Source organism: Parasteatoda tepidariorum, chromosome 2 (genome assembly GCF_043381705.1).
Source record: "Parasteatoda tepidariorum isolate YZ-2023 chromosome 2, CAS_Ptep_4.0, whole genome shotgun sequence".
NCBI lineage: Eukaryota > Metazoa > Arthropoda > Arachnida > Araneae > Theridiidae > Parasteatoda > Parasteatoda tepidariorum.
Window position 1 is genome coordinate 17,408,454 of NC_092205.1, and position 25,335 is coordinate 17,433,788.

The window sequence follows — 25,335 nt, forward strand, 5'->3', positions numbered from 1 at the left end:
TAGTTAATGTCTTTGGTGTAAATTATCGCTAAAAATAATACAGTATTTCAAAGCCCTTTGTCACAATTTAAAAAAAGAAAATTCTAATTGCTTAGCTTCAACTGTTAAACCAACCACAATAAAAAGATAAATAGACTTAAGCTTAAAAATGAAACAAAACAAATATATGAGAAAAAATAAATATATGTGAGAAAAAAAAAACTTTTGAGACATTATTTTTACCCAAAATATATATTATAATGTGATTACCTGGCTAGAGAATGGTCAAAAATTCCCAAGAATTGTACTAACGAAGTTTGATACATAACATTCACCATAGCCATGTCACAAATCAAGAAATACAAAATACTTCCTCTAGTTGCAACTAGACAGAAAAATAGCTTTAAATGATTGAAACACAATGAGTAAAATATATTTAAAAAAAAATTTTGATAGGGGAGAGAGGACTAGAATAAACATGTTTTACAAATTTGCTATAAATGTTCATCAGTTCAAAATGTTTGAACAGATTTTTTTAAAATTAAAATTCAAACTGTGAAATAATGTGAAGGATTCATAAGATTTTTTGGAAAAATACAATAAACAACTGTAGTTAAAAAATAGTAAACTTTTTATAGGTAATCAAATTTTTCAATAAAAATAAACTAAAATGTATCATAGCATTATTTTTCTCTAAATTTAACGCAGTACAAAAAGTGACAATTATCTATTTAATAAATATCGAAAAGTTTTGTATATAAATCTAATTTAGTATTTGCACAAAAATCAATCTAATTTAGAAAATTAACTCTCTTAGTTATTAATTAGTAAAAAAAATTATAATACAAGCACAGATAATTTAATAAATAACTAATAAGTGACTAAACCAACTTATATATGCAATATGGATATGTATGGACAATTTTATTTTAACTTAAAGCATTTATAAATATGCTACATTCACTAAATAATTAGATTAATTGATAAAATAAGAATTTAGTAATGAATTAATTAGTACTAAATCCATAAAAAATCTATTTACCAGGTCTATATTCTTCTCTAGCCACATTGATCATCTTATTTGTTGTATCGGCAACTTCTAGTTGTTTAGCCACATCTGCAGCAGTTTCTTTCGTTGTTTTTAATACTTCAATAAGAGATTCATCATCAACTAATGATCCCTAAATTTAAATATTTGAAACAGCTTATTTTGTAGAGAACTGAATAAAAGATATCAATTATATCACTTGACATAAATATAAACACATTGAAGAAAAATCTTTTATTAAGATAAGGAAAAAAAATAAGGAAAATGCTTTTTTCTACACTCCTACACTCTTAAACTCTGACACTCTTACAAAACGGACATATCTAATTAGAGCTATTTTTTTTATTCCTCGAGACATTAAGTAAAACCATTATGTACCCTCTTTGCGAAGCGGTTTCATCAGGAAAAACAACAGATGAAAGGATATCAACAGGCGTTGCATATGCTTGTTCATATCATTCAATTATACTTTGGAAGAGCTAAGAGAGCAGTAACAGAATGCTATGATATTTTAACATTATTTATCAATTTTCACCAAATCATATTAAATTTGAATATATTCAGTACATTAAAATGTAATGACATTTTGCATAAGAAAATCTTACATTATAGAAGATTCAAGAGAGATGTTTCCACATAGCAGATATGTTTAAGACTTTAGTATAAAATCTAGTCAACAGAACTTAACAGCATAATAAGAGCATTCTAATTGTTTTTATAGAATAATTTATTTATTCTATTTAAATAAAAAAATTTACTGAATTCAAAGAAATATTTTTGCTTTTGATTTAAGTTTTCTGCATTGAAAATACTGAAATTAGTGCTGAATTTAACAATTAATCGAAGAATACACAGAGTGTGACAGTGAGATCATTACTTTAGTTGTGGCCAGTTTATGAAGCAAATTGTCTTCCAGTTCCTTAGTTTTTCTCTTATTAGATGCAACATTTTCTAGTAGAGCAACTCTCTCTGCTTCTAGCTCCTATTAAGAAATAAAAAAAATTTAAGGCTCACATTTCACAAAAACATTGCGAAAAAAATCTTATATATGTGAATTTGTAAGAAAAGAATTTCTTTTTGCGATTTGATAAAAAATTACTTTCTTTCAAAATGATTATATATTATAATGTATATACAACTTATATATTACAATGTATATACAAGTTACAAAATATATTACAATGTATTTTCTAAATAATTTTCACACCTTAGTTAGTTTATAAGACATGATTACTCAAAGCAAAAGAAATAAAAAAATATTAATCTATACTTAGAATAAAACAAAATGTTTCAGGGTATATGTTTGTCAGTGCTTAACAAGACAAAATCAAAGAATTTTGTTACTGGCCAGAGGCCAATTGTAGCACTTTTAATGGTGGTTACTTAATTGAAAATTTAAAATGATCACAAAAATTGATTACTTTTATTTCTGAAAATATGGTAAAAATTATAAGGTTCATTTCTAAAATGAAGAAAATTCTAAGAAACAAGTTTGCAATAAAATAATTTCAGAATATTATAAAATATACATAATAATTTTGCATTTATTAAAAATAGTAATAATAAAATACACATTTAATGCATTTTTGACAAAGAAAGTGGCAATCTGAAATTACCAGGCAATTATATAAACACCATTTGTTACATTTAGTCATCTTGATGACTGTTAATTTTTGCACACGAAGTGTATCTGCTATAAAGGAAGTAAAAAAAACTACTTACAGCAATGAATTTTGACATAAAAATAGATGTTGAATACCTTTTGAGTCATGCTAACTTGGTTGACATAAATAAAGGAAATGGCATAAATGACATAATGGCATAAATAAATTTTAATTTATGGTCGAATGATTACTTACAAAGTGACACTGATTAAAGTTCAGTTATCTAACACAAGAAATTAAATAAGGTACAGATATCGTTTTATAGTAAAAATAATAAAAAATAGCTGGTGTTTTAATAAGAGCAGACTGACCTGCTTTTCAGCTAAAATGACACGACCAAGGAGCTGATCTTCTAAACCCTTCATAGTGACAGTAAAATCAATAACAGATGTTCTAGCTGTAACCTGCATTCATAAAAAGGTCATTTTAATATTTTATTAATTGATCATTTCGACAAATTATTATGTATAAATTCAATTTACACATAAAAGGAATGTAGCCTTTAATTTTTCTTTATTGAATTAGAATAAATAATAACTTCAAGCTTTGTAATACTTTTTTTTTGTGAAAATGAAAAAGTAAATTGGTGAAAATAATCTCATCATATAAGATTTACATTGAAATTAGGCTATAAAAAATCGAAATGTTTCATGAAAATAATCACTAAAATAAAAATAATTTTGTCATCAATGTTATATATTTCCGTAAGAATACACCTTCGTTCATGGTTATACATATTAAGAAAATTTATAATAGTTTAACAATAACCAGTCTCAGGTTAAAAAATATAACATAGCAGCAAAAATATTTTCCTCAGTTCTTTTAAAAGGAATTCAAATTAATGTCGGAATCAGAATGTATCATTAAAAAGCAAAAAAATTTGCATTATATGGATTATAAATCTTACTTCAGGAGCATAAGTGGGATTTGGCAGTTTTGTGGTGATATAAAGTTTAAAGGATTTTAAGAAGTCCACATCTTTGTCTCCAATTTTTACCTTAAGTAAAAAGAAAAAAATATATATATAGCATATGTAAAGAACTTTAAACCTAATTCCAATAACATGAAATAGAATAAAGAAAAACTTACTTTCAAAATGGTCCCAGACTTCATAAAGTTTTTATCTAAAACATTATCTAAGACTGGGTCTAGTTCTTCTCCAACATCTTCAATCAGCATAGGCAGTCCCTGAGACAAAGCATCTTCGAAAAATTGACGAAAGAATTTATGATTCAAGTTGGTTATCTAAAATACACAGTGGAATATTTCTAATTTATAACTTCAAACAAGTTGAATAACATTTTTAAATATTTAAAAGTCACAAAAAAATCATTATTTTCCACAAGTTATACTTCAAGCTATTTCACAAAATTGTAAGCTTTTGATCAAATTTGTTATGTTATGCCATAAGTTTTCTCTTCATATTGAAATTCTCATTTACCTAATACTAACATCTAAATCATAAAAAAACTGAAATCACGAATTCAGAAATTAAGATTAAAACTCGCAAATTCCTCCAAGAGTTAAGGAACAATAATATAATTTTTATGCAGAAAAAAAATGCTCTGGAAATTAATAAGTTTAATAAAACAGGAATAATTATGATGCATGGCATGGAATTGTGTGAATATGTCAATTTTTCCGAATACATAGAAATATCCCCCCTTCATTTAAAAATTTACAAGGTTATTAATTATATTAACTTCTTCTTTAAGAAAAGAATGATATTTATCACATAACTATATTTTCTAACTTTACTATCACATTGAATCAAAAGATCTTTCCTCTTTGCCCTAAATGCCAACAAAACCAGGCATCACCTGAGCACATCTTGAAGTGTTTAGGGCTGGACTGGAACAACATTCATTCCTCTCCCATTCTGGTTTCCGATTTTCCTAATGTCAACGGATTTATTGATCTGGTCTGACCCCGTCAGACCAGATGGGAATTAGCAACAACAACAACTATCACATTGTGTGCATCATATCATAAATTACTTATTAATGGGGGAAAAGTTTATTTAGGAAATAAGTGTCTTTAATTGGTTTCCTATGCTCAGTCTTAAAATGCCATCAAATATAATTCATACAGACTGATAACTATAGGGCAGTGATTCTCAACTGTTATGCAGCGACACTTTTGTGTGCCACCAAATTCTTCAAGTTTGCCAAAAAATTTTAGAAATGATATTGAAAATTATGCTTTTTTATTCCGAGAAAAGTTTAAACAAAAGTATATACATAAAATATATATATATACTTTTTATAATTTTTCCACGCTTTAACGGCGTGGACATCTTTGTCAACAATAGTCCTGTCTCTGACAGTCTTAAAATAAGTAGGAAATTTAATGACTATTAAAATTATTAATTAACAGAAGAAAGCAAACTAAATATTAACTTGCAAAAGGAAATAAAAGCTAACAATTAAAATAAGATATGCAATTAATAGTTATAAAAACAAATTAACAAATGATAACTAACAAAAAAACAAGCTAACAATTAATAATTAGCAAAAAAAAAACAAGGTAACAAGGAATCACAAAAAACAAACTATTGATGTAAAAAAAAACAATAACTATAAAAAACAAAACAAAAGAACTATTAAGTGATGCAAGGAAAAGAAAGGGAAATAAGAACAGTACAAATCGAAAGAGCCGAATAATCCCTTAATAGACATACAGTTTTTGTAGTACATATTATTTTATTTCAAGCTCAAATTATAATAATAAACTATTAAACAGTGTATTATATATAAGTAAACAACTTTTAAGCTTATTTTTTTCCTTGTGTGCCGTAAAATTTCAAAATCATTAAAAGTGTGCCGCAACAACAAAAAAAAAGGTTAAATGTCATATTTGCAGACTTTAGAAGCCTATAACTCAATAATAACTTGTATTAGTTTGAAAATTTTGTAAAAGTTAAAAACTGGGCGTAACAGACATAAAGACAATGTTACATTCATAATAGTTAGTTTTTAAAAACTTTTTAAGTAATTAAAAGTTAATAAAAAGTATATAAGAAGTTAATAAGTAGGCATAAATGATTACAAGACTTATTTTTACAAAAATTACTTAACTGCTAAATTTTTTTTTTCTGAGTTTTAAATTTCTTAAGCCTGCAAATACAACATTCGTAAATAATAGAATTGCAGTACATCACATAATATACTTTGATATATTTTTTGACGTTATAGGTGACATAACACGTATGTAAATAGAAGTTTATGTATTTCAAGAAATTTAAAAACATAGTTCAACATTAGTTATCTTGAATCAATAAAAATATTTTAATATAACTGCTCCAGAAATAATAATTTAAGCCTATTATGAGTGATCATACAGCAGGTTTGTCAAAATATTTAATTATTGGAAGCCAGAGTTTTATATAAGTGGTTGCATAGAATACACTGAAAAATTCTACATAGCAAAACTATTTTTAGAACTCATTTAAAACATAACAGACGAGCTAATTACATATGTGTAACATTTTTCAAAGTTCTTTAGAAAGAAAAAAATTAATGAAAAAATATCCGCAGAAAGAGTAGCATAAGTGAAATATTTACTATTAATCGCCTGTTTGCTTCTTTTTTGATGATCCAAGCCTTACCCTGCCCCTGAGGATCAATAAGCAAAGGATAACGCTCTGACTTTGTGACTATAATACCATTTTGTAAGGAAAGCTCATCATTCGGTAAGCCCTGCACACCCCATTCAGCAATCTACAAATCAATAAATATATAAGTTTTGCATACATTATTGCTTAAATTATTGTAAACGAAGCCAAACCGTTTTTAAATAAAGCGTTGAAAGTACTTAACAAGTGCTCCAATAGATTTCTAAAAGATTTTTAAACCACTTAAATTGTCCAAAAAAAAAATGGAGATAGAAAAGCAAATTAATTAGGAGAAAGAAAATTAATGCTACTCACAATTCAACAAAATCTGTACTGCAATAATTCGATGTACAGTCATTATTCTCTGTGCAGTTATGATTAAAAAAAAAACTCAATGCCATTTCCTTACGTAACAACATTTCTATGTTCAAATAACGGCAAAAGAAATACCATTTGCTCATTTCATTGCATTTAGCTATTTTTTCTCTCTTAATTGATAATTAAATGCTTATTCACGACACTCTGTTGATATTTAAAACTCCTTCAGTCTTTTGTTTTAAATCAAAAATTACTTATTGGCCAATTTCTTAACAATCTGACCCTTCAAAGGCAATCATGAAACTTCCTTACTTTGGAATTACTTATCCAATAATTTAAAGAACTTGACGATTGCAAGATTTATCCCAGTTTTCTTTTATTCGACTCATTTTGAAATCACTGATCACTTTATAAAATTCAGACATGCAATAAAATAAATTACTTTATAGCCAGTGCCACTTAAAGAAATACTTTAGAGAGCAATTTTACTCATTTAATAATTTTTGAGGAATGAATTTTGAGAGAATAATTTCGAAACAGAGATAACATTTGCAAAGACTGTCATTTTATAACACTTATGTTGTAAATTACTGTCCTTTAATAACACAGATTAAGACTAATATATTCTTATAAAAATACAAAAGAATTATTACTTAAATATTGCAACAACAAAAAAACATCATTTTACATTATTTTTACTTTTTTTATCTCTATTTATAGGTTAATTAGACTAAGGTTTCCAAAAAAATTATAAATAAAATGTATTGTGCTAAAATTTTTTAGTTATTTTTTTTGTTTTTACCATTTTATAGCAAGTTTGAAATTTTATGCACAATAAAATCTTCATTAATGGCATGAAAAAGGTGTCTTTCACAGAATAATCTTAAATGGTCATTCAACTGATGAAAAGTTAAATTGTTAGGTTTTATTCTATTCCGAGTTGCAAAATCTCTTTCAAAAGCAGCATCAGTTTGCAGTTGCATTCAAGAAATAGTAATTAATTTCTAAAATTCAGAATGCATCAAAGAAATCATTGTCATTCTCTCTATTTTCATTGACTGATTTTCTAAGAGATTATCTTACCTAATTCAACAATATTTAAAAAAATAAACAAGACTTAAAAACAAAAAAACTTTAACAAAAATTACAAGTAGTATTTCCAATTCCAATAAAGTTTTTGAGCAGCAAAGCTCAAATGGAATGTGCCATGCGCATCTAGATACCGATCGGTGAACTTTGTTTACAGCTCATTGGAGATTTTTAATAATTTTGGTATTCCCTCCCCATCATCATCATAGTTGGCCAGACAGCTCAATGTGAGCCAATGCCTTCCTCTGAAGATTTCGCCATGACGACTTCCAATTTATCTTTAATCTCCAACTCTTTTCATTAATTGCGAGAAAATCAGACTCCACTGAGTCAGCCCATCTGAACTGCGGCCTTCCCCGCTTTCTTGTTCCAGTGGGTCTAAAAAGCAGTATCTTTTTTATTGTATTGTCATCGCTCATTCAAATCACGTGGGCTATCCCCATCACAAAAATATATTTCTGACAGGTTAAAACATTAAAACAAGTAATATGTAAGTTCTTTAAACCTTAAATATATTCCCCGACAAAGTAAATTCCCGGTTATAATTATGTATGATATTCTCAGTCAAAAGTCTATTATTGACTTTTCATAGGGTGTTCATAGAGATTCCACAATTTAGAGATCAATGGCATGAAAATCAACAGTATTGATATTCATGTCTTAGTAACAATTTGGAGTATTGTTTTCTATATTCCTTTTCTTCTCATACAAGTTTATAAATTTTAAGATGCGCCACCAACTGAGAAAGAACCTTGGTTTCGCATAATGACCATATCTAAAAAATGGTTTTACTTTGAAAAGAAGCGAAATATATGTAATATCTTACTGTGGGTGCATCAGTTAAAGAATTTATTGAGTTAAGATCTTCTGTGAAGGGTATCTTCCTGTTCTGAAGTTCATTTTTCCAGGAGTTAAAAAACATGTTTCTAAATTCTTGATTGAATGGGCCAGAATAAGAAAGAAATCCAGCAAGCAGAAAAGAGTCTCCAACAAGTCTGAAAGAAATTAGTTAAGTGAATGCAGAAACAGAGTTCGGCACATGCTTTTGCAAAATATAAATCTCTAAATCCTCTAAGGTATTCAAAATAGTAATAACCTATCAATTTGACTTTGAAAACGTTTACTGTCTTCAGTCCATCTTTCTTTTTCTCCCTGCAGTCCTGAAATTAATGCTTCTGCCGCAATCATCTTCCTTTTGCAGGTTTCTGCGGTATCTTGTAATGACTAATTACCAAAATTTTGGTTAAAAAATATATATATCAAAACTTTACAAAGACATTAAAACAATAAGTAAAAAATACAAAAAAAAATATCAAAATAAATATATTACCTGTTTCTTACTCATCGCTGCATTATAAATAGCATTTACTTCATCTACTTCTTTTTGTTTTGCATCAAACTCTGCCTGTGCCGTTTTTAGCTCTTCAGAAGCTACTTTATGTTCTCCTTCTAGCAAAGCTAAATTGGCCTGCATTGAGAAAAAATTAATTATGAATCAAAATGTTGAAAATCATAACAAGAAACAGTAAAGAAAAGACAAAACAATAAAATTATAAGGTCAAATAAAATAAAAACTAGTATAAAATTTATAGCATTTGGTTTTTTACGAAGGAAAATTACAAGCGATAATAAAAACTAAGGATAAATGATAATATGATATAAAGTTATGTATAAAGTAACTAAGGTAATAATAAATTATTGTTTCACTAATAGAGATTAAACTAAGCTTTGAGGAATGTTTTATTTGTGTAGAAAAGAAAGGATATAATAAATTAGGATTAAAATTTTTAAAGGTAGCTAATGTGGCAAAAATACTGAACGTCTCAACATTTTGTGTTTTTATAAATCAATAAAGTTAAAACTTTCTTAATAATTTACAGTAATATCATATCAAAGTCATGTCCTGCATCTTTTACACAGCCAACATTCATAATCACAACCAACGTGACAAAAAAATCTCATTTTTGAAAAGAGTAAAGTACTTTTTACAAACACCCAATGCAAAAAGCACCTATAAGGACTTTAACAAAAATCAAAAATATCCACCTTCAAGCAGTTTCTAAAAACGCTACATGCTCTAAGTTATCGCATAAATTAGTACAGTCAGAACTCGATATAAGGACACCCTAAGGGACATCATTAAAGTGACCTTATAAGCGGGGTGACCTTTTAACCGATTCATTAGCAGTTCGTAACTAAGCACTTAAATAGTACACATTATGACGTTTTAAAAAAGGTAATATAAACGAAAACGATCGGCTATAAATTAAATATGTAGTCCGTGGATCGAGATTCAGACAGAAAGTAAAAGTTTATTAACAAAAAGCAGACAAACACAGACAAATTTAAAAAGAACGCCATCTGGCGGTATAAAAAGAAAAAGACTTCGTAGCTATCCTTCNATTAGCAATTTTCTTAAGTGTCAGCAAAGCCTTGACTTTAATACTCCACTGATAGAAGTTATCACTGTTCAGCAGTGGGATACTCGGCAGATCCCGATTCATTTTTGATTTTGGAATCTAAACGATGTAAATCACGGCGAAACTAAGTGAAACTTTTTACTGCGTCATAATTTTCAAAACCACAGCCATGCTGCCAACTGTAGTCCGTGGATCGAGATTCAGACAGAAAGTAAAAGTTTATTAACAAAAAGCAGACAAATTTAAAAAGAACGCCATCTGGCGGTATAAAAAGAAAAAGACTTCGTAGCTATCCTTCCCAGGGAATGACAACAAAATATTTAAGTCAATAAATTTTAAAAGAATTAAAGAAAGATTTCCAAAAAAAAAAAGTTTTAATTTAAAATAAAGCTGCTTACAAATTTCCTCAAAGTGTACATACATGTACAAAGTGTACTTACGTACATGTACAAAGTGTACTTACGTTATTTAAAATAATCATTTATGCAGGTCTGTCTCGTTTTTGGTTGCATTTTTCAAACAATGTTTTCTAGATTTTGTAACTTCTCAAAATGTTCATCAGCTCCCTCAGGGTTTGTAAAAAAATTTCATATGACATTTATTGCATTGAAGGCTTCCACTTGGGTTACATTTACATTCTCAGGATCACTGTCATTGTCCTCACTGTCCACAACTTGTGAAATAATTTCAGAAATTGTAGCTTGTTTGTTGGCTGTAACATTTTCCTAGAACTCGAGAGGGGTAATTGCATTATAAGGAAGTTAAATAGGCTTTTGTTAGAAAAGAGCTTCCCTCGCCTCAGATAAAAATGACCTTATAAGCGATAACGATTTTTAAAACTTGAACATATATCCAATAATCTGTAACAAAGAATTCCTATTCAGTGAGGCGGGACTTTGAAAAAGTAACCTTATATGCGGGGTGACCTTATATGCGGATGGCTTTATATCGAGGTCTGACTGTATTATTATATCCATCTGCAAGGCAAAAAAATAAAAAATTCTAAATTTTTAGAATGTTTTTTTTAAAAAAATAAACATTTTCAAAATCCCCCAGTCATAACCTTAATTAATGCCTGTTTTGTCTTGTATTTATTCTATTTTATAACCGGCGTTGAACAGTTGACCCAATTTTAAGTTTACGACTTCCAATGTTCAACTCCATATTTTGAATATGATTTTGAACCCATCCAAGATCAAGTACTCCTGGATCAAGTATTGGGCAAATTTTGCCCTTGTGGGGGACTTTTTGATGGAACAAACCCACATTTGCATAATGTGCAGAAGAAAACCATTACTGTAAGCTTAACGGCAAGGGGAATCTAACCCTAGAAAACTTTAATCCTTGATCTGTCTACCACTGAAGATGTTCCAAGTCAGCACTGCCGTCCATGTGAGCCGGGTGCCATCACTGGGATTCCAACTCAAAAATCCCCTCATTGGGAGAAGAACACTTGCTTTATCCCTAGAGCAACCACAGTTCAAGAATATTTATTGTCATATAGAGAATTTACCTTTAGAGGCAAAACTTCTTTGTTAACAGCATAAAAACTGGCCATAGCGAGTGTCCAAGAAAGAAGGCCAGCCACTTGACCACAAACTTTTTGAGCAGTCTCAAAAGTGTAGTCTTCCATATTAGTGTAAGGTTCCATAAGTTCAACAATTTCGTCATTAATGCAATCTTTAGGATATTGTTGAAGTTGGAGTAAAAAATTTCCACTCATTACCTGAAAATGATAAAAATCATAATCAATGAAATCAAATTCTTTATCTGATTAGCATTAGCTTAACAATTTAATTATGCATTCATTAAGTTAAAAAGATGCATTCACAATTCCTGTGCGAATTTCTTTTCAAAAAGTAAAATAAATTTATCAGTTACACTTTTCTTGTTTGAAAACATTACTATTTTGAAATGTTAGTCCCCTCAAATGGTTTTATTTTCGAGTGAAAACATAAGGTCTAAATAATTATGTTATTAAATAAAAAAAGGTTATCCTAAACCCACATATTGTTTTGAATGCTATTTTTCCCTATTAAGTATTGTTTTAACAAGCACTTTAGGTAAAAAGAAAAACAATTTTGTACGCTAAGTCTGCAAAATTAGGGAGTCAAAGATAAAAGATCATCAAGTCCTGAGATCTGTAATACATAAAACAACTATGAATGACCCAATCTGGCCTAAAATGCAGGCATTGGTATGATAATGAATTTTAAAAAGAAACATTCTATTTCCTCAAACAAAACCGCATAACAAATCTCCCTCGGAATCATACTAAATCATTGACTAAGTATGATCTTTTTAACACTGCATATTCCACTAACGTGATCAGCACAAACTGATATTGATCATAGATTTCTTATTACAAAGAAAAGAAGCTATTGTTAATAAAATTAATGAGTATGACACCAGATAAATAATATAAGAAATCCACTGATGATTATCTTTTTTCAAGCTTATTGATTCAATTATAAAGTTTGTAAAGTTTAAAAGCATGCAATATTTCTTTTGACAAAAAATTAGAATGTGTTTAAGTACTGGTTTTAAATTTAAGATTCTTTTCAACTAAATGAAGTTAAATAAAAATGCAATATAATGAAGGTATCTAAGAATAACAGAAAGAATAACACTATTTTCTTATATTAAAAACTTTAATAAAAAATTTAGTTTTTAAATGTTTATTTAAGATTCCAAAACAAAATGCAGGATATATTAAATTTTCACTAAATTTAGCTATAAAATAAATATACTCTTAATATAACAATATTTGGAAATAATAAAAAAAATTTAAATGACATTTATAAATTTATGCATCTTTTAATAAGTACTGAATAAAAGTGTACTTTTCTTGGTGTTTTAATTTTATTAAACATTAATTTCAGCCACTTTTTACTTTCATATTCAAGAATTGATCATACTTCAACAAATTCTTCTTGAATCGACTGCTACAAATCTAGTTATGCATAGTATAATTATACTTTTTAATAATAAATGAATGAAGTAAATACAGTAGTAAGAATGTTAACCAGTCATAGTGCTCTTTTATAGATACAAATCTATTTTTTATTGTAACAGAGATTTCCTAAAATAGTTACTTTTCTTTCTTCTTGTGCGTAAATTTTACGAAAGTATAAGATAGATAGTTTTGAATTCAATTATAATATAAAAAATAAATTTACCTGTACCTAGAAATTGTTCCCAATCTATAAAAGGTGAGTACATAAAAAAACAACAACATTAGAACGTCGTTGAACATTAAAAAGTGTTAAGGCAATGCTAGATGTATGCGATTGTATGTCTTAACAGTAAAAAATAAATATGTTTAACCTGACCATATTTTTTAAATTAGTGCATTAAAAAAAATTAAGTTTCATTTATAAAAAATGCAGTTATGATTTATTTTCAAATCATAACTCCATATGAAGAGAAGAAAATATCAATGCATAAAGATATTTACACCAAAAAATTAATGAGACATACTTTAAGAGAAAAATTCCATGAAGGCTTGGGGCATGGTTTGTCAGGATCAGGAGTGACTTTGTTCATTGGTTCTTGGAAAAGGATCAGGACACAGTCCATAATCCTCATAATGAGATGAGGTGGTTTTGCTAATTTTCGAACTGTTGCTATATCTGCCGCTTTGATGGTCTAAAAAAAGATACAGGAATCTATGAGTACTTCACAAGTTTCTAGAATATACAACCATTAGATTTCCAATACCTAAGGAAATCCTGTTTTTTTTTATATATTATTAAACAAATAAAGATTCCTTCACTCTCCTGAACAGATTTGAAATGTTGTTTATTATGACATCACTCCAATCTGTTTATATTAATTTAAAATTTGCTTCTAAGCAATATAGTATTTATTAGTTTTAGTGAAATGAAGTGAAGCTTAAAAAAAAAGAGAAATGCTTTCTTTTTTTCATTTTTATTGAATTTATATAACAATAGTTTAAAGGGATTTTACATTTTTGATTTTGGGCAAAAATATAGCAGTTAAGAATTATCTTTACGTAAATTGATGCAAGCAAAACAAAATTATGCTCTAGTCTATTGCGTAGCACAGGGATGGCGAACCAATGGCACACGTGCCATTTATGGCACGAGACACAATATTTTGGGCACGCCACCGATCACAATTGTTATTACACTATGAATTGTTATTACTCAAATGTTATTACACTATGAAGCATATGTAACAATTAAATTAAAATTCACAAAAACAAACAAAATAGTAAGCAATTATTAATAAAAAAATTAACAATTAATGCTAAAAAAACAATTAATAACTATAAAAAACAAGCTAAAAATAAATAACTAGCAAAAAAAAAATATATAACAGTCCTGCTTAAACTAACATCTTACGACTTAATATAAGTTATTTGTCATCTAATCTGCAACAACAGAAGTCACACTGATGTTACTTTAAGTTGTTTTAAGACATGGCAAAATGTTTCTTTTTTTCAATGTAAATAAAGAGTTTTGAGTTGATAGTATTTAGTATTATTATTTTCTCAATAATCACGAAGTCAGAATTATTTGACGGCACGTCTATGACNGTTTTAAGACACGGCAAAATGTTTTTTTTTCAATGTAAATAAAAAGTTTTGAGTTGATAGTATTTAGTATTATTATTTTCTCAATAATCACGAAGTCAAAATTATTTGAAGGCACGTCTATGACCTCATTAAACAATTTTTTTAGAAAAATTGGCACGTTGCTGTATAAAGGTTCGCCACCCCTGGCCTAGCAGCTTGACTCCTAAAAAATTGGGCCCATTTTCTAGAAAGTTTAAACTTTTGTATTCCTCTGACAATCTAAATTTAGGCAACAAGCAGGATGATTTAAAATACCCAAATACCTTTCAAAAATTACCAAATCTATCAGTAGGTAATTTTAATGTAAAAGAAAACACATGCATTTCAAATTAGCACGTAATTTGAGAACTACATAACTTACAATTTTGACTTCAAGTAAATTTAAATTAAGTAAATCAAGTAAAATATTTAGTGATCTAATTTAATACATAATTTCAAACAAAATTGGTTTCCTTCTTGTATATTAATTTTAGGAGTAATTATAACATACTTATTATAACAGCAACTATTCTGATATAAAATTTATGAAATAAGCATGAAGATCTATTAATTAATTACATATTCCTTTAAGAAGCTATTATTTCCATCAAGACTATCTATGCAATTTCAATGTAAGAGAATGTACATGTCTTCCAAATTAGTATATAATTTGAGAATTACTGCATTTACATTTGTACCAGTAAATTCATATTTTTATAACAAGCAATACATTTGGTAATCTAATTCAATATGAAATTCAAACAAAAATAATTTTTGAACATATATTTTATTAAAATAGTAAGAGTTAACCTGCAAAGCTTGTTCAGCAGCTTCCATAGCAGGGCGAGCATCTTCAAGTTTTTCTTCGGTTGCAGCTTTTTCAACATTAATTTTATCAACAATTTTTTGTGCTTTGTCTTTTACAATCTGAACAGAATCTTTAACTTTTTCTGCAACTTCTGTTTTTTTCTTCACATCTATAACCACCTACAAAATAACACTAGTTGTAATAATTTCATTTATGGAGAAAGAAATTTAAAATGTATTTCTTTTGATCATTTTATAAATAGTGAACAAATTGGTGAATACTGATATTAAATTTAAAATCGAAACAAGGCAACTACAATATTAAGAAAATTTTTTAATTTAATTAATTTTTTGGCATTTAATTATTTAAAAAAAAACGTGATGTGAAATGTGAAGAAACAATATCAAAGCTTGTTCTGCAACTGAAACAAATGTAGTATGAACACCAAGGGGGATCGCCTATTTTGCTCCACACATGAAAAGAAGGGCATGAGCACTTACAATTGTAAACTAAAATGAATATCATTTGGAAAATTAACATCAAATAGCTCAATCTTTCAATCACTCTTTTGACTGAACAATTCAGACCACATTTTTTTAAATACCATATTTTGAAAGTAGAAACCAGCTAAAAAAATATGTTTATAATCCTCTTCATTACTAAAGTATAAAGGAATGTAGCAAAAAGTAATTTAAAGCTCTAAACTTCTATATTAGTACAACCATAAATCATAATGAAATAAAGAGAATATGAATTGAGATTTGGAATTCTACCAAAATGACTTACTACTGGAATCTCCAGAAACATCTATTAGAATCCCCAGAAAGCTTCCACATTCACAAATGTTTCACTGAGGGTAAAACTATAAGTTTTCTGATAGTGTGTTTTTAGATGTTAAGAAGCGAAGATGTGGACCGAGAGAATGAAGAGGTTAAGTATTTCATTTTACATCTTAATAATAAGTATCTCATTTTGGAATCATAAAAAAATAGCTTATTTTACAACTTAATGCATCATCTGTTTAAATTAATTATCATATAAAGATAGTCTCTGAAATCATTAATCGGGCAAATTATTGTAGATGAGAAAATTTCGTCATTAGGTCAAAGTGTTTTTATTTTATAACCGTCATTGAGCAGCTGATCCAATTTAGGGTTTACGACTACCAATATTCAATTCTGCAGCTTTGCAGTTTTCAACTAAATCCAGAATACAAGGGAATTCCTAGATCAAGTATTGGGGGAAATTGCAAAAGCAAATTTCTCCCAATACTTGAAGGCTTTTTGATGTAACTAATGGAGAGGAAAACCAAGAAAACATCCCACCGTTAGCCTAAGGGCGGAGACTCTAACCCTTGATTCGACCACCGCTGAGGATGGTTTACATCAGCTCTATGGTCAGTGCGAGCCAGATACAGAATTCATATTAACCAGCCATTGTTGGGATTTGAACCCGATTCTCTCATCGATAGACAAGAGTTCTATTCTCTAACCTGCCACGGCTTAATCAAAGTTATTTGGGTGTACCGTCTTTTTATTTTGAGCACTGTGTATACCTTATCGACTTCAGCTGTGGCAACTATGAGATCTTTTTCTTTCTCAGCCAGATCAATCTTAAGCTCATGCACACTCAGAGTGGCCTCTTTCAGTTTTGTTAAACCGTTGTTGATTCGAGATGCAAGTCCACTGATGTCAGATTTCTTCTCAGAATAAATGGCTTTGTATCCATTAATGAAGGCCAGATAAGACTTAGGAGTGACAAAAGTTTGTCTTCGATACCTACAAAATTTATGACAATATTGTAAGAGTAGAATACGATTGACAGAAATGATCCAAATCAAATTGAAAATACTAATAAAGTTTAGGGTAATAGAACAGAAATTTGAAATTGAAACAAATTTTTTTTCGTTACAGAATACCCATTAAAGTCTGTGCCAACCTTTTTAAGTGCTGAAGTGTTACAGCTACTGTTATAAATGTGTCTAGGTATAGTAAAGTTGCCATTAGATAATATATATAGCAGTAAAGTCAGGGTCAGTTCTTTGCAGGTCAAAAGTCAAGGCAAATTTATAGAATTGCATACTCACTAGCAAGCCAGTTACTTTAATTACTTTTAATAGGTTTTTTTAGAGCACAGTCAGTATTTTATTTAACATTTTCCTTAGTAAAACAATTAAACTCGTATGCTTTAAATAAAAAATCTGTGATTATACCTTTGAAAATATTCATTGCACTGATGAGAAACAGCATCATGGATGACACCCATGGATTCCATGAGTTGAGATTTAATATCAGGAGCACATACAATATCAAAAGGTTGTAGAAAATGGGTGGATACATCAATCAGTGCATCAGTAGGCCATGAAGTTAACCAATCCATTGTACAACCAGATATCAAGGCAGGAAATTTTAAAGAACGTTTTTGGAATTTTCCACCTGCCTGCAACAACAACAAATTTTTTTTTTAAATAAAATTTATTGAAAATTAATAATAATGACAAAAGTTAATCACACTGTGAGTTTACTTTCGATGATAAAAGTACAATATAATAGGACGCCCAGTGGCTGAGCGGTAGTCGATCCTCGGGCCGGGCAAGGCTGACTCAGCCTTTCATCCCTTCAGTGGGTCGATAAATGAGTACCAAGCATGCTTGGGAACTAAACACTGGGGGCTCCGCTGACAACCTGACCGGAACATCTGCTCCTGCACCCCAGAGCCCAAAGTCAAGAAAGCTGAGGTAGTCCTTGGCCCTCTATGGGCTGTCGCGCCACTGAGATTAGCAAAGTTTATTGCCTGAAATAGTGACTGCATTTCAAACATTGCTAGTAGTCACTCTATTCGGAAGAAAAAAATGACTAGTTAACTACAAAAAAAAATTTAGTTTTTCTGACCACTGATTTTGTTTTATTTATATATGTTTACAGTTTACAGNTTTTTTTTTACCCCAGTTGTGTTAAATACAGTCTTCAAATTGATAAGAAAATTAAAGAAATTTTCAATGGGGAAGAAGCATTGAGAGAAGTCATTTCAACTTGAGGGGTCTCATAACCTGTGTGGTCCAGATGAAGAGATGCTGATGTGAGAATTATTTCAGGAGTGCAGTACCATTTTCTCTCCTTTCTTTACAAAGATAAGGCAAGGTGACAGGAGAAAGATTGATTTCTTGGTGGTGAAATAGCTTAACAATATTTTTAGTTATGGATAAGGCAAAAAGTTTTATTTACATGCTTAAAAAATGGAGAAAAGTTGCATTTTTTTAGCTTGCAATTTATTTAGAAAAAGTAGTGTCCCGTTTGTAGAGATAAAAAACAATGTTTCAGGATCGAAATGACTGTCCGCGTCCGGTTACGAGAGTGTCCGCTTTGCGGAGAATGTACATAATGGTTTAGTCATAGAAGATTCCCGGGGAATTAAAAATATGTCTGTATTGAGAGGCGTCCGTTTTGCAGGAGTGTCCATAACAGGAGGTTTCACTGTATATATATATATAGCAGTGAAGTCAAGGTCAGTTCAAGGCAAATTTATAAGATTGCATATTCACTGACAAGTTAAGTAGTAAATTTTTAGAGCACAGACCGTATTTTATTTAACATTCTCCTTAATAAAACACATAACTTTGTATGCATTAAATAAAAAATCCGTGATTATACCTCTGAAAATATTCATTGCACTGATGAGAAACAGCATCGTGGATGACACCCATGGCTTCCATGAGTTGAGATTTAATATCAGGAGCGCATACAATATCAAAAGGTTGTAGAAAATGGGTGGATACATCAATCAGTGCATCAGTAGGCCATGAAGTCAACCAATCCATTGTACAACCAGATATCAAGGCAGGAAATTTTAGAGAACGTTTTTGGAATTTTCCACCTGCCTGCAACAACAAAAAAAAATTTTTAAATAAATTTTCTTGAAAATTATTAATAGTGACAAAAGTTAATCACACTGTGAGTTTACTTTCGATGATAAAAGTACAATATAACAGTTTAAGGCTATGTATTTTAGTTTATCACTGACGTTAAACACATAATCAATATTAGATTTGTTGCTAAGAGTGTTCAACTTTTCAAATTTGTAATTTTGAATAAATTTGATTCAGAAGATTCAATGATTTCCAGGATCAAGAATTAGGATGAACTCATTTGTTTGGAAGACTTTTTGAATGAAACTAACTCATCTCTATATTAAAAAGTAGGATAGGGGTTCTAATCATAAAAATATAGCACAAATGGTTTAAACAGGTAATAAGCATTGCTTAAAAAAGGGGAAAATTTGATTCCTATAACATTATTTTTTGATTTTGTGGGGTTCTAATGGATTTTATTTGATAAATTGTTCAAAACACATAGAAAAGATTTTTTTTATTTTGAATAAAAATTGTACATGATTGATAAATCTTTCGGTTCAGACCGTAAATAATGCTTCTACTTACAGGAGAAAAACATAGAATGACATGAAGATTTGATCTAGCCCTGGTCAGAAAATAATCATACAGATTTTCTTGAGTTGGTTCTCTTTTTGGAAATTCCTTCTTCATAACAGGTAATAAATTGTCCAAAATCTCCCGCATTTCATCTTTAGGAAATAAACTAGCAACCTAAAAGAAACATTTGACCATAACAACATAGGTAAATTTAAATTTATTATGTTTCTTCACTTCCATGCCTATCTAGAATGTTGACAGGGTAACAATAACATTACACTCATTCGAAAGAGAGATCTTCCTGACCCAACTAATAACTTTTTGGATACTATAGGACGGTAGTCAGTCTGCATGGTATTTCCTAAGGAAGTGCAGCTGCCTGGGTGGTCCTTCACAGATATTTAAGGAGAGCATGAATTGTATCATTTGTTTCATTTCAGAGCATGAATTGTATCATTTGATTGTAACTGTTATATTTTAGTTATGTTTTACCACAGTAAAATAAATAAGATTAAATTTGCTTGCGTTTCATACCTCAAAAAACCTTCAGAGTTAGTTTTTTTAATGTTAGTTAGCAGACTTATTTAGTAGTTGACACTAACTTCAGTTTCGTTCTATGATTCTTATAGGAAGTGAAAATAACTTCTGTTACAGAAACTAATTTAACTTAAAATAAATTAGTCATCCATTTGCAGAAACAAATAAGCAAAGATTATGCTTACTTATTTATTAAACTACAAGACTCTTATATTCTATGAATCACATTTAATAATGTGCTTCTTTTTATATTAGAGACATTTGTTTATTTTCTAATGGCATTTCACACATTAGTTAAACAAACAAAACAAAAATTTTACCAAATTGTAAAATTTAATAAAAAATAATAAAATAAAAACATTACCTCTCCTGAACCTAGGATAGAGTTGAGGTATTCTAAAAATGATTCTTCTTTAATCTCATTATCTGTGAATATAAATGTGACTCCTTTTCCTTCTTCTCCAGCTTTCTTGTATAAGAACTTCAAGTCATCGACTAAATTGCCTTCATTGTATGACCTATGAGGGGAAGCAAGCAAAAAAATATTTTTTCGCAGTCAATTACAGAAAAATAAAGCATGCAACCATTAAGAATTTAGAGAAATACATTTCTTTATTATTAGCATTTTTTATTGAAATAAAAAAAAATTAAATTTTGAGACAGACACAAAATATCTTACAAAAGATTTGCTCATTTATTTTTAATTTATCAAATGAGGCAGATTTTTATTCACTATGGGGTCTTTTTAAACTAATGGCTGAAAAAAATGGTTCCTTTTGGAATTTTCACCAAAAAAGCTATGTGTATTAAAAATAAGTTTCCTTGTTCATTTGTTGAGATGAATCGACATTATATAGCCTTTTATTTTTTTAAAATTTAATGCTTGCTAATAATTGAAGGCTTGATGAGAGTGGGAAAAGAACAAGAAGTTTGATAATAACTATCAACTCAAATCATGAAAAAGTAAAGAAAAAAGTATCTGAAACTATTTTGCACAAAAAGAAAACATTTAAATTATTTACATACTTACTTAAAGTTCTTTTTACTATATGTGTACATTGACAGTAAAAAAAACTGTAATACATTTTTATATTATTAATCATGATTAAAGAGAATAAAACAATAATTTAGTAAAACAACAAATTAATGTAGAAATAGCAAGAAACAAATAGACATTTAACATAGCACTCTTTTATTTTTTCTCTGGAAAATTTCAATGCAATTTTTTTTAATTTGTTAACAAATATTCTGTTCAACAATTAACCAATCATCAATTTGACAAATTTTTTTCCCCAACATGAAAAAGTTAACAATAATAACATTGTAAAAATTTAAAAAAATTGATGGAATACTTGAATAATGGTTCGTCTTATTAAAAAAAAAACTTATACTTCACTTCCGATTTGTTTCTGAAACAAATTGCCAAACAGAAAGCACCATAAACAGACAAAATAAGAAATATTAATGCTACAAAAACATATCAATACTGTATAGTAGCTATAATATGAACAAAACCAAATAAAAATTTTAAAAAATGACAATGTTGAAACATTTAAAATAAATTGATAGAATATTTGAATAATGATTCGTCTTAGTTAAAAAAAATGTCATATAGTTCACCACCAGGTTCAGTTGGTTTCTGCTGCCCAGTAGAAAGCGCTATAAACAGACAAGATAGGAAAAATGATACACTGATGAGACTTTAAAAATCTGTATTTTAAAATAAACAAAGGTAGAGTTGGGAGTTGAGGAATTTTGGGGGTTTAAACCCATTCCAAAAATCACTCAAGAAATAAACGAACGGCAGATCAATCATTAAAAAGATTTGATTTATAAGAAGCCATATCATGGTAGTCAAAAAAGAAATTAAGTAATAATAAGGCAAAAATAAACAGAATGCAAGAAAATGCAATTTCTCATCATCTAGCAGTATTAAAAAAAAATTTAAAAAGTTTTAAATGCTAATTTTTTCAATCTTAATGTATCAAGTGTCTGCATGTTCAAGAAATTTAGTAAGAAAAATAAAAGAAAATTGTGAGGCTGATAAACATAAATTCTTTTTCATAAAATATGTAAAAATAATTTCGATTTTTCATAATTTGAAAGTGTATGAACATTAAAATTTTAAAACCAAACAAAGAAATTTTTTCTGGCTGTACCACTCAGCCCATATACCTGGTTAGAGTTATTTGAAATATTTCATGTTTATAAATGGAAGCTGCTAGGCGAGTCAATGATTGTTTTCCAGATCCACCAACTCCAACAAGCAGGGCACTTCCTTGGGGAGTACTCAGGATACGAGCAATCTGTTGATAAGATATCACTCATAGTTATTGACATAGTATTTTAAGAAAGTATCAATATTAAGCATTGAAAGAGTATCAAAAGTACCACAACTATTTGATACTGTTAAAACACAATATCGAAGATACTCAATACTTTATAGCATCCTTACTATGCTTCAATAAACGTTTCAGTTTATTGTTATTAATAGTAACACTATTTGTGTTTTAGTATTTTGTAAGCCTTGTTAACCACTTTGAGGAGAGAATATAAGAGAATACGATGGGGAAAAGTAATAGTTCATAAAAAGTTTTGTTTATAATGGTTATTAACAACTGAAATTCAAGTAGTTACTAATAAACTTGAGAAATATAAATTAATAACCAAATTTTTAATAGCTGCAACGTGTAATTGGTTGATAATAATAGTTCTAAATTTATTACCACCATCAACTTGTGAGTTTTGGTGGGCACATTTGGTTCAAGGACAGCGTGTTTGACATGTCCTATAAATTGTCATGAAGAGAAAAAATAAAGTATATGAAATACAGTTCATTTATACAGTTATATAAAACAAACTTTTATTTTTTTTATACTGAGGAATTCAATAAAATTTAGGATTATGGTGAAGTATAAGCCTGAATCCTAACTTCTATTACTGCTAGCAGATTACTTTTAAGTTAAAAAAGTAAATAACTTATTCAGCTGTGCAGGCCTCAACAAATTTTATTTTTTACAAAAAGTAATGATAAAAAAAAGGATGATTTAAAATTTTTTAATCATGAAAGTTATCTAGTTATAAATTTATCTGGGTTCTGCTTATCGCTTTTTAAAAACTAACATTTTGTGATACAATTAATAAGACTAGTAAAATCTGTTACAAGAACTGACAATCTATGTGAAAGGTACAAAAAACAATGTTTCTTGCTCAAGTTTGACATTAATATCATCCCTGTATGCACTTTATTACAATGGCCAGAAACTGTTATAAAGAATTTTATAAAAAAGAAATAAAAACTACAAGTATGCAAATCTTTAAATAAATTGGAAAAATTATAAATGAAACTAAAAAGTTAAATAGTGAAAATTTTATCAAGGTGATTTTATCAGGTTAAAAAAATTATATTTACTTTGATTAAATGAACCATAGCATCTTTGAAGAATACGAGATCCATTTTCATACTTTTGCTGTTTTCATTATACTGATGCATAAAATAATTAAGGCGTTCAGCTAATTGCTCGAATGAAGGAACCTAAAAATCAAAGAAAATTTTGTTTAAAAATGCATCTAACTCTTTTAAAACCAATATAACTTGCTTTTTTTAAAAAACTTATACGAACTTAAAATATTTAAAATTAACATACTTCCTCATAGACAATGGGCATTTCCAAGCTAACTTCTTCTTCGTCGGTTTCAGGTTCTGGAGGATCTCTTAAGAAATTAACAAAGTATGGCTCTTCAGGCAAAATTTCTAAAAATTCTTCCCCTAATTCTGTTTTTACTACTTGGCTCATTTTATTCAGAAACCAATTTTTATCCTCTTCATTTGTGAATCTGAAAAACGAAAAGTCCTTAAACTGAGAGTTTTCTTTATTGAACATGAAAGAGAATTCTAAAGCTTTGGTTTATAATGTAGTAAACAAAAAATTATGAAAAGCAAAACATGCTCGATAGGTATTTAACCCTTTGTTTTTGCGATTAGCATGGTGAAGCCTGTAGTTTTGGTTCATCTGTTGTACCAACAATAAGCAAATGGTTAATGTGAAAACATCGTCTTATACTTTTTTAATTATAAAAAGAGTTATTTTTCTTTATTGAATTTGGAAACGATATTTTTCTTTAAACAATATTTCAAACTTAAATAAGATAAAAAAATATGGTGACAACATGAAATCATATTTGAATGGAACAATAAAAAAATAATTTAGAATTTAGCTTAGTGATGCACAACTCTCTTAGTGAAGGACTATTTGCACAGCAGGTTGACCAATGAATGGCCACGAGTATTTAGATGCGTTGACAGCATCTATAATACTTTCTTATATGAACATCAGATTTCCATAATAATGTAAATTTTTTTATCAATGAACTTAGAAATATATTTGGAAAAATTTAAATACTTTTAAAAGTTAGAATTAAAATCATTCAAAAATAAAATATAAAATAAATTAGACTTTTTTTTAAAATCAAAATCCAAACATTGAGAAAAAGTAATATTTTAATGTAATGTTATTATGATACCACAGTTCATTTAAAAAAAAATTCAAGCATTAAAAAAATAATGCAACAATTATAGAATTAAAGTAAAAAAAAATATTTTTATGAGTAATAAATTCAAATAAAATATTTTAATGAAATTTAAGGTAATATTGAATTTTATATTTCCTTGAAATGTACTTTAAAATCGCTACTTTTTTTGCTTTCTTACTTGTACATTTTACTCATTACTTTTTAAAATCAAAAGTTCTTACTCCTTACTTTTTAAAATTAAAATTTTTTATTCGTTACTTTTGCCTGAAGTATTTGCACTTGTATGCATTACTTTTTAAAAGTCACGTTCCTATGAATGCA

General features: G+C 28.5%; 1 protein-coding gene across 1 annotated transcript in view; it reads right to left on the reverse strand.

Annotated features, from left to right (window-relative positions):
• The window catches only part of LOC107444508 (dynein axonemal heavy chain 8), a 109,506-nt gene that overhangs the window by 20,636 nt on the left and 63,535 nt on the right, over window positions 1–25,335 (reverse strand). Inside the window, exons 49-68 of the mRNA XM_043048821.2 lie at window positions 24,129–24,318; window positions 23,894–24,016; window positions 22,657–22,787; window positions 20,846–20,999; window positions 19,954–20,118; window positions 19,169–19,395; window positions 17,074–17,296; window positions 15,521–15,697; window positions 13,612–13,779; window positions 11,645–11,857; window positions 9,042–9,179; window positions 8,808–8,935; window positions 8,538–8,706; window positions 6,255–6,410; window positions 3,781–3,936; window positions 3,599–3,688; window positions 3,003–3,095; window positions 1,905–2,009; window positions 1,022–1,160; window positions 250–364 (exon numbers count right to left, since the gene is read on the reverse strand). Coding sequence (XP_042904755.1) covers window positions 250–364; window positions 1,022–1,160; window positions 1,905–2,009; window positions 3,003–3,095; window positions 3,599–3,688; window positions 3,781–3,936; window positions 6,255–6,410; window positions 8,538–8,706; window positions 8,808–8,935; window positions 9,042–9,179; window positions 11,645–11,857; window positions 13,612–13,779; window positions 15,521–15,697; window positions 17,074–17,296; window positions 19,169–19,395; window positions 19,954–20,118; window positions 20,846–20,999; window positions 22,657–22,787; window positions 23,894–24,016; window positions 24,129–24,318 — 3,060 coding nt within the window. The remainder of the gene's footprint in view (window positions 1–249; window positions 365–1,021; window positions 1,161–1,904; window positions 2,010–3,002; window positions 3,096–3,598; window positions 3,689–3,780; window positions 3,937–6,254; window positions 6,411–8,537; window positions 8,707–8,807; window positions 8,936–9,041; window positions 9,180–11,644; window positions 11,858–13,611; window positions 13,780–15,520; window positions 15,698–17,073; window positions 17,297–19,168; window positions 19,396–19,953; window positions 20,119–20,845; window positions 21,000–22,656; window positions 22,788–23,893; window positions 24,017–24,128; window positions 24,319–25,335) is intronic.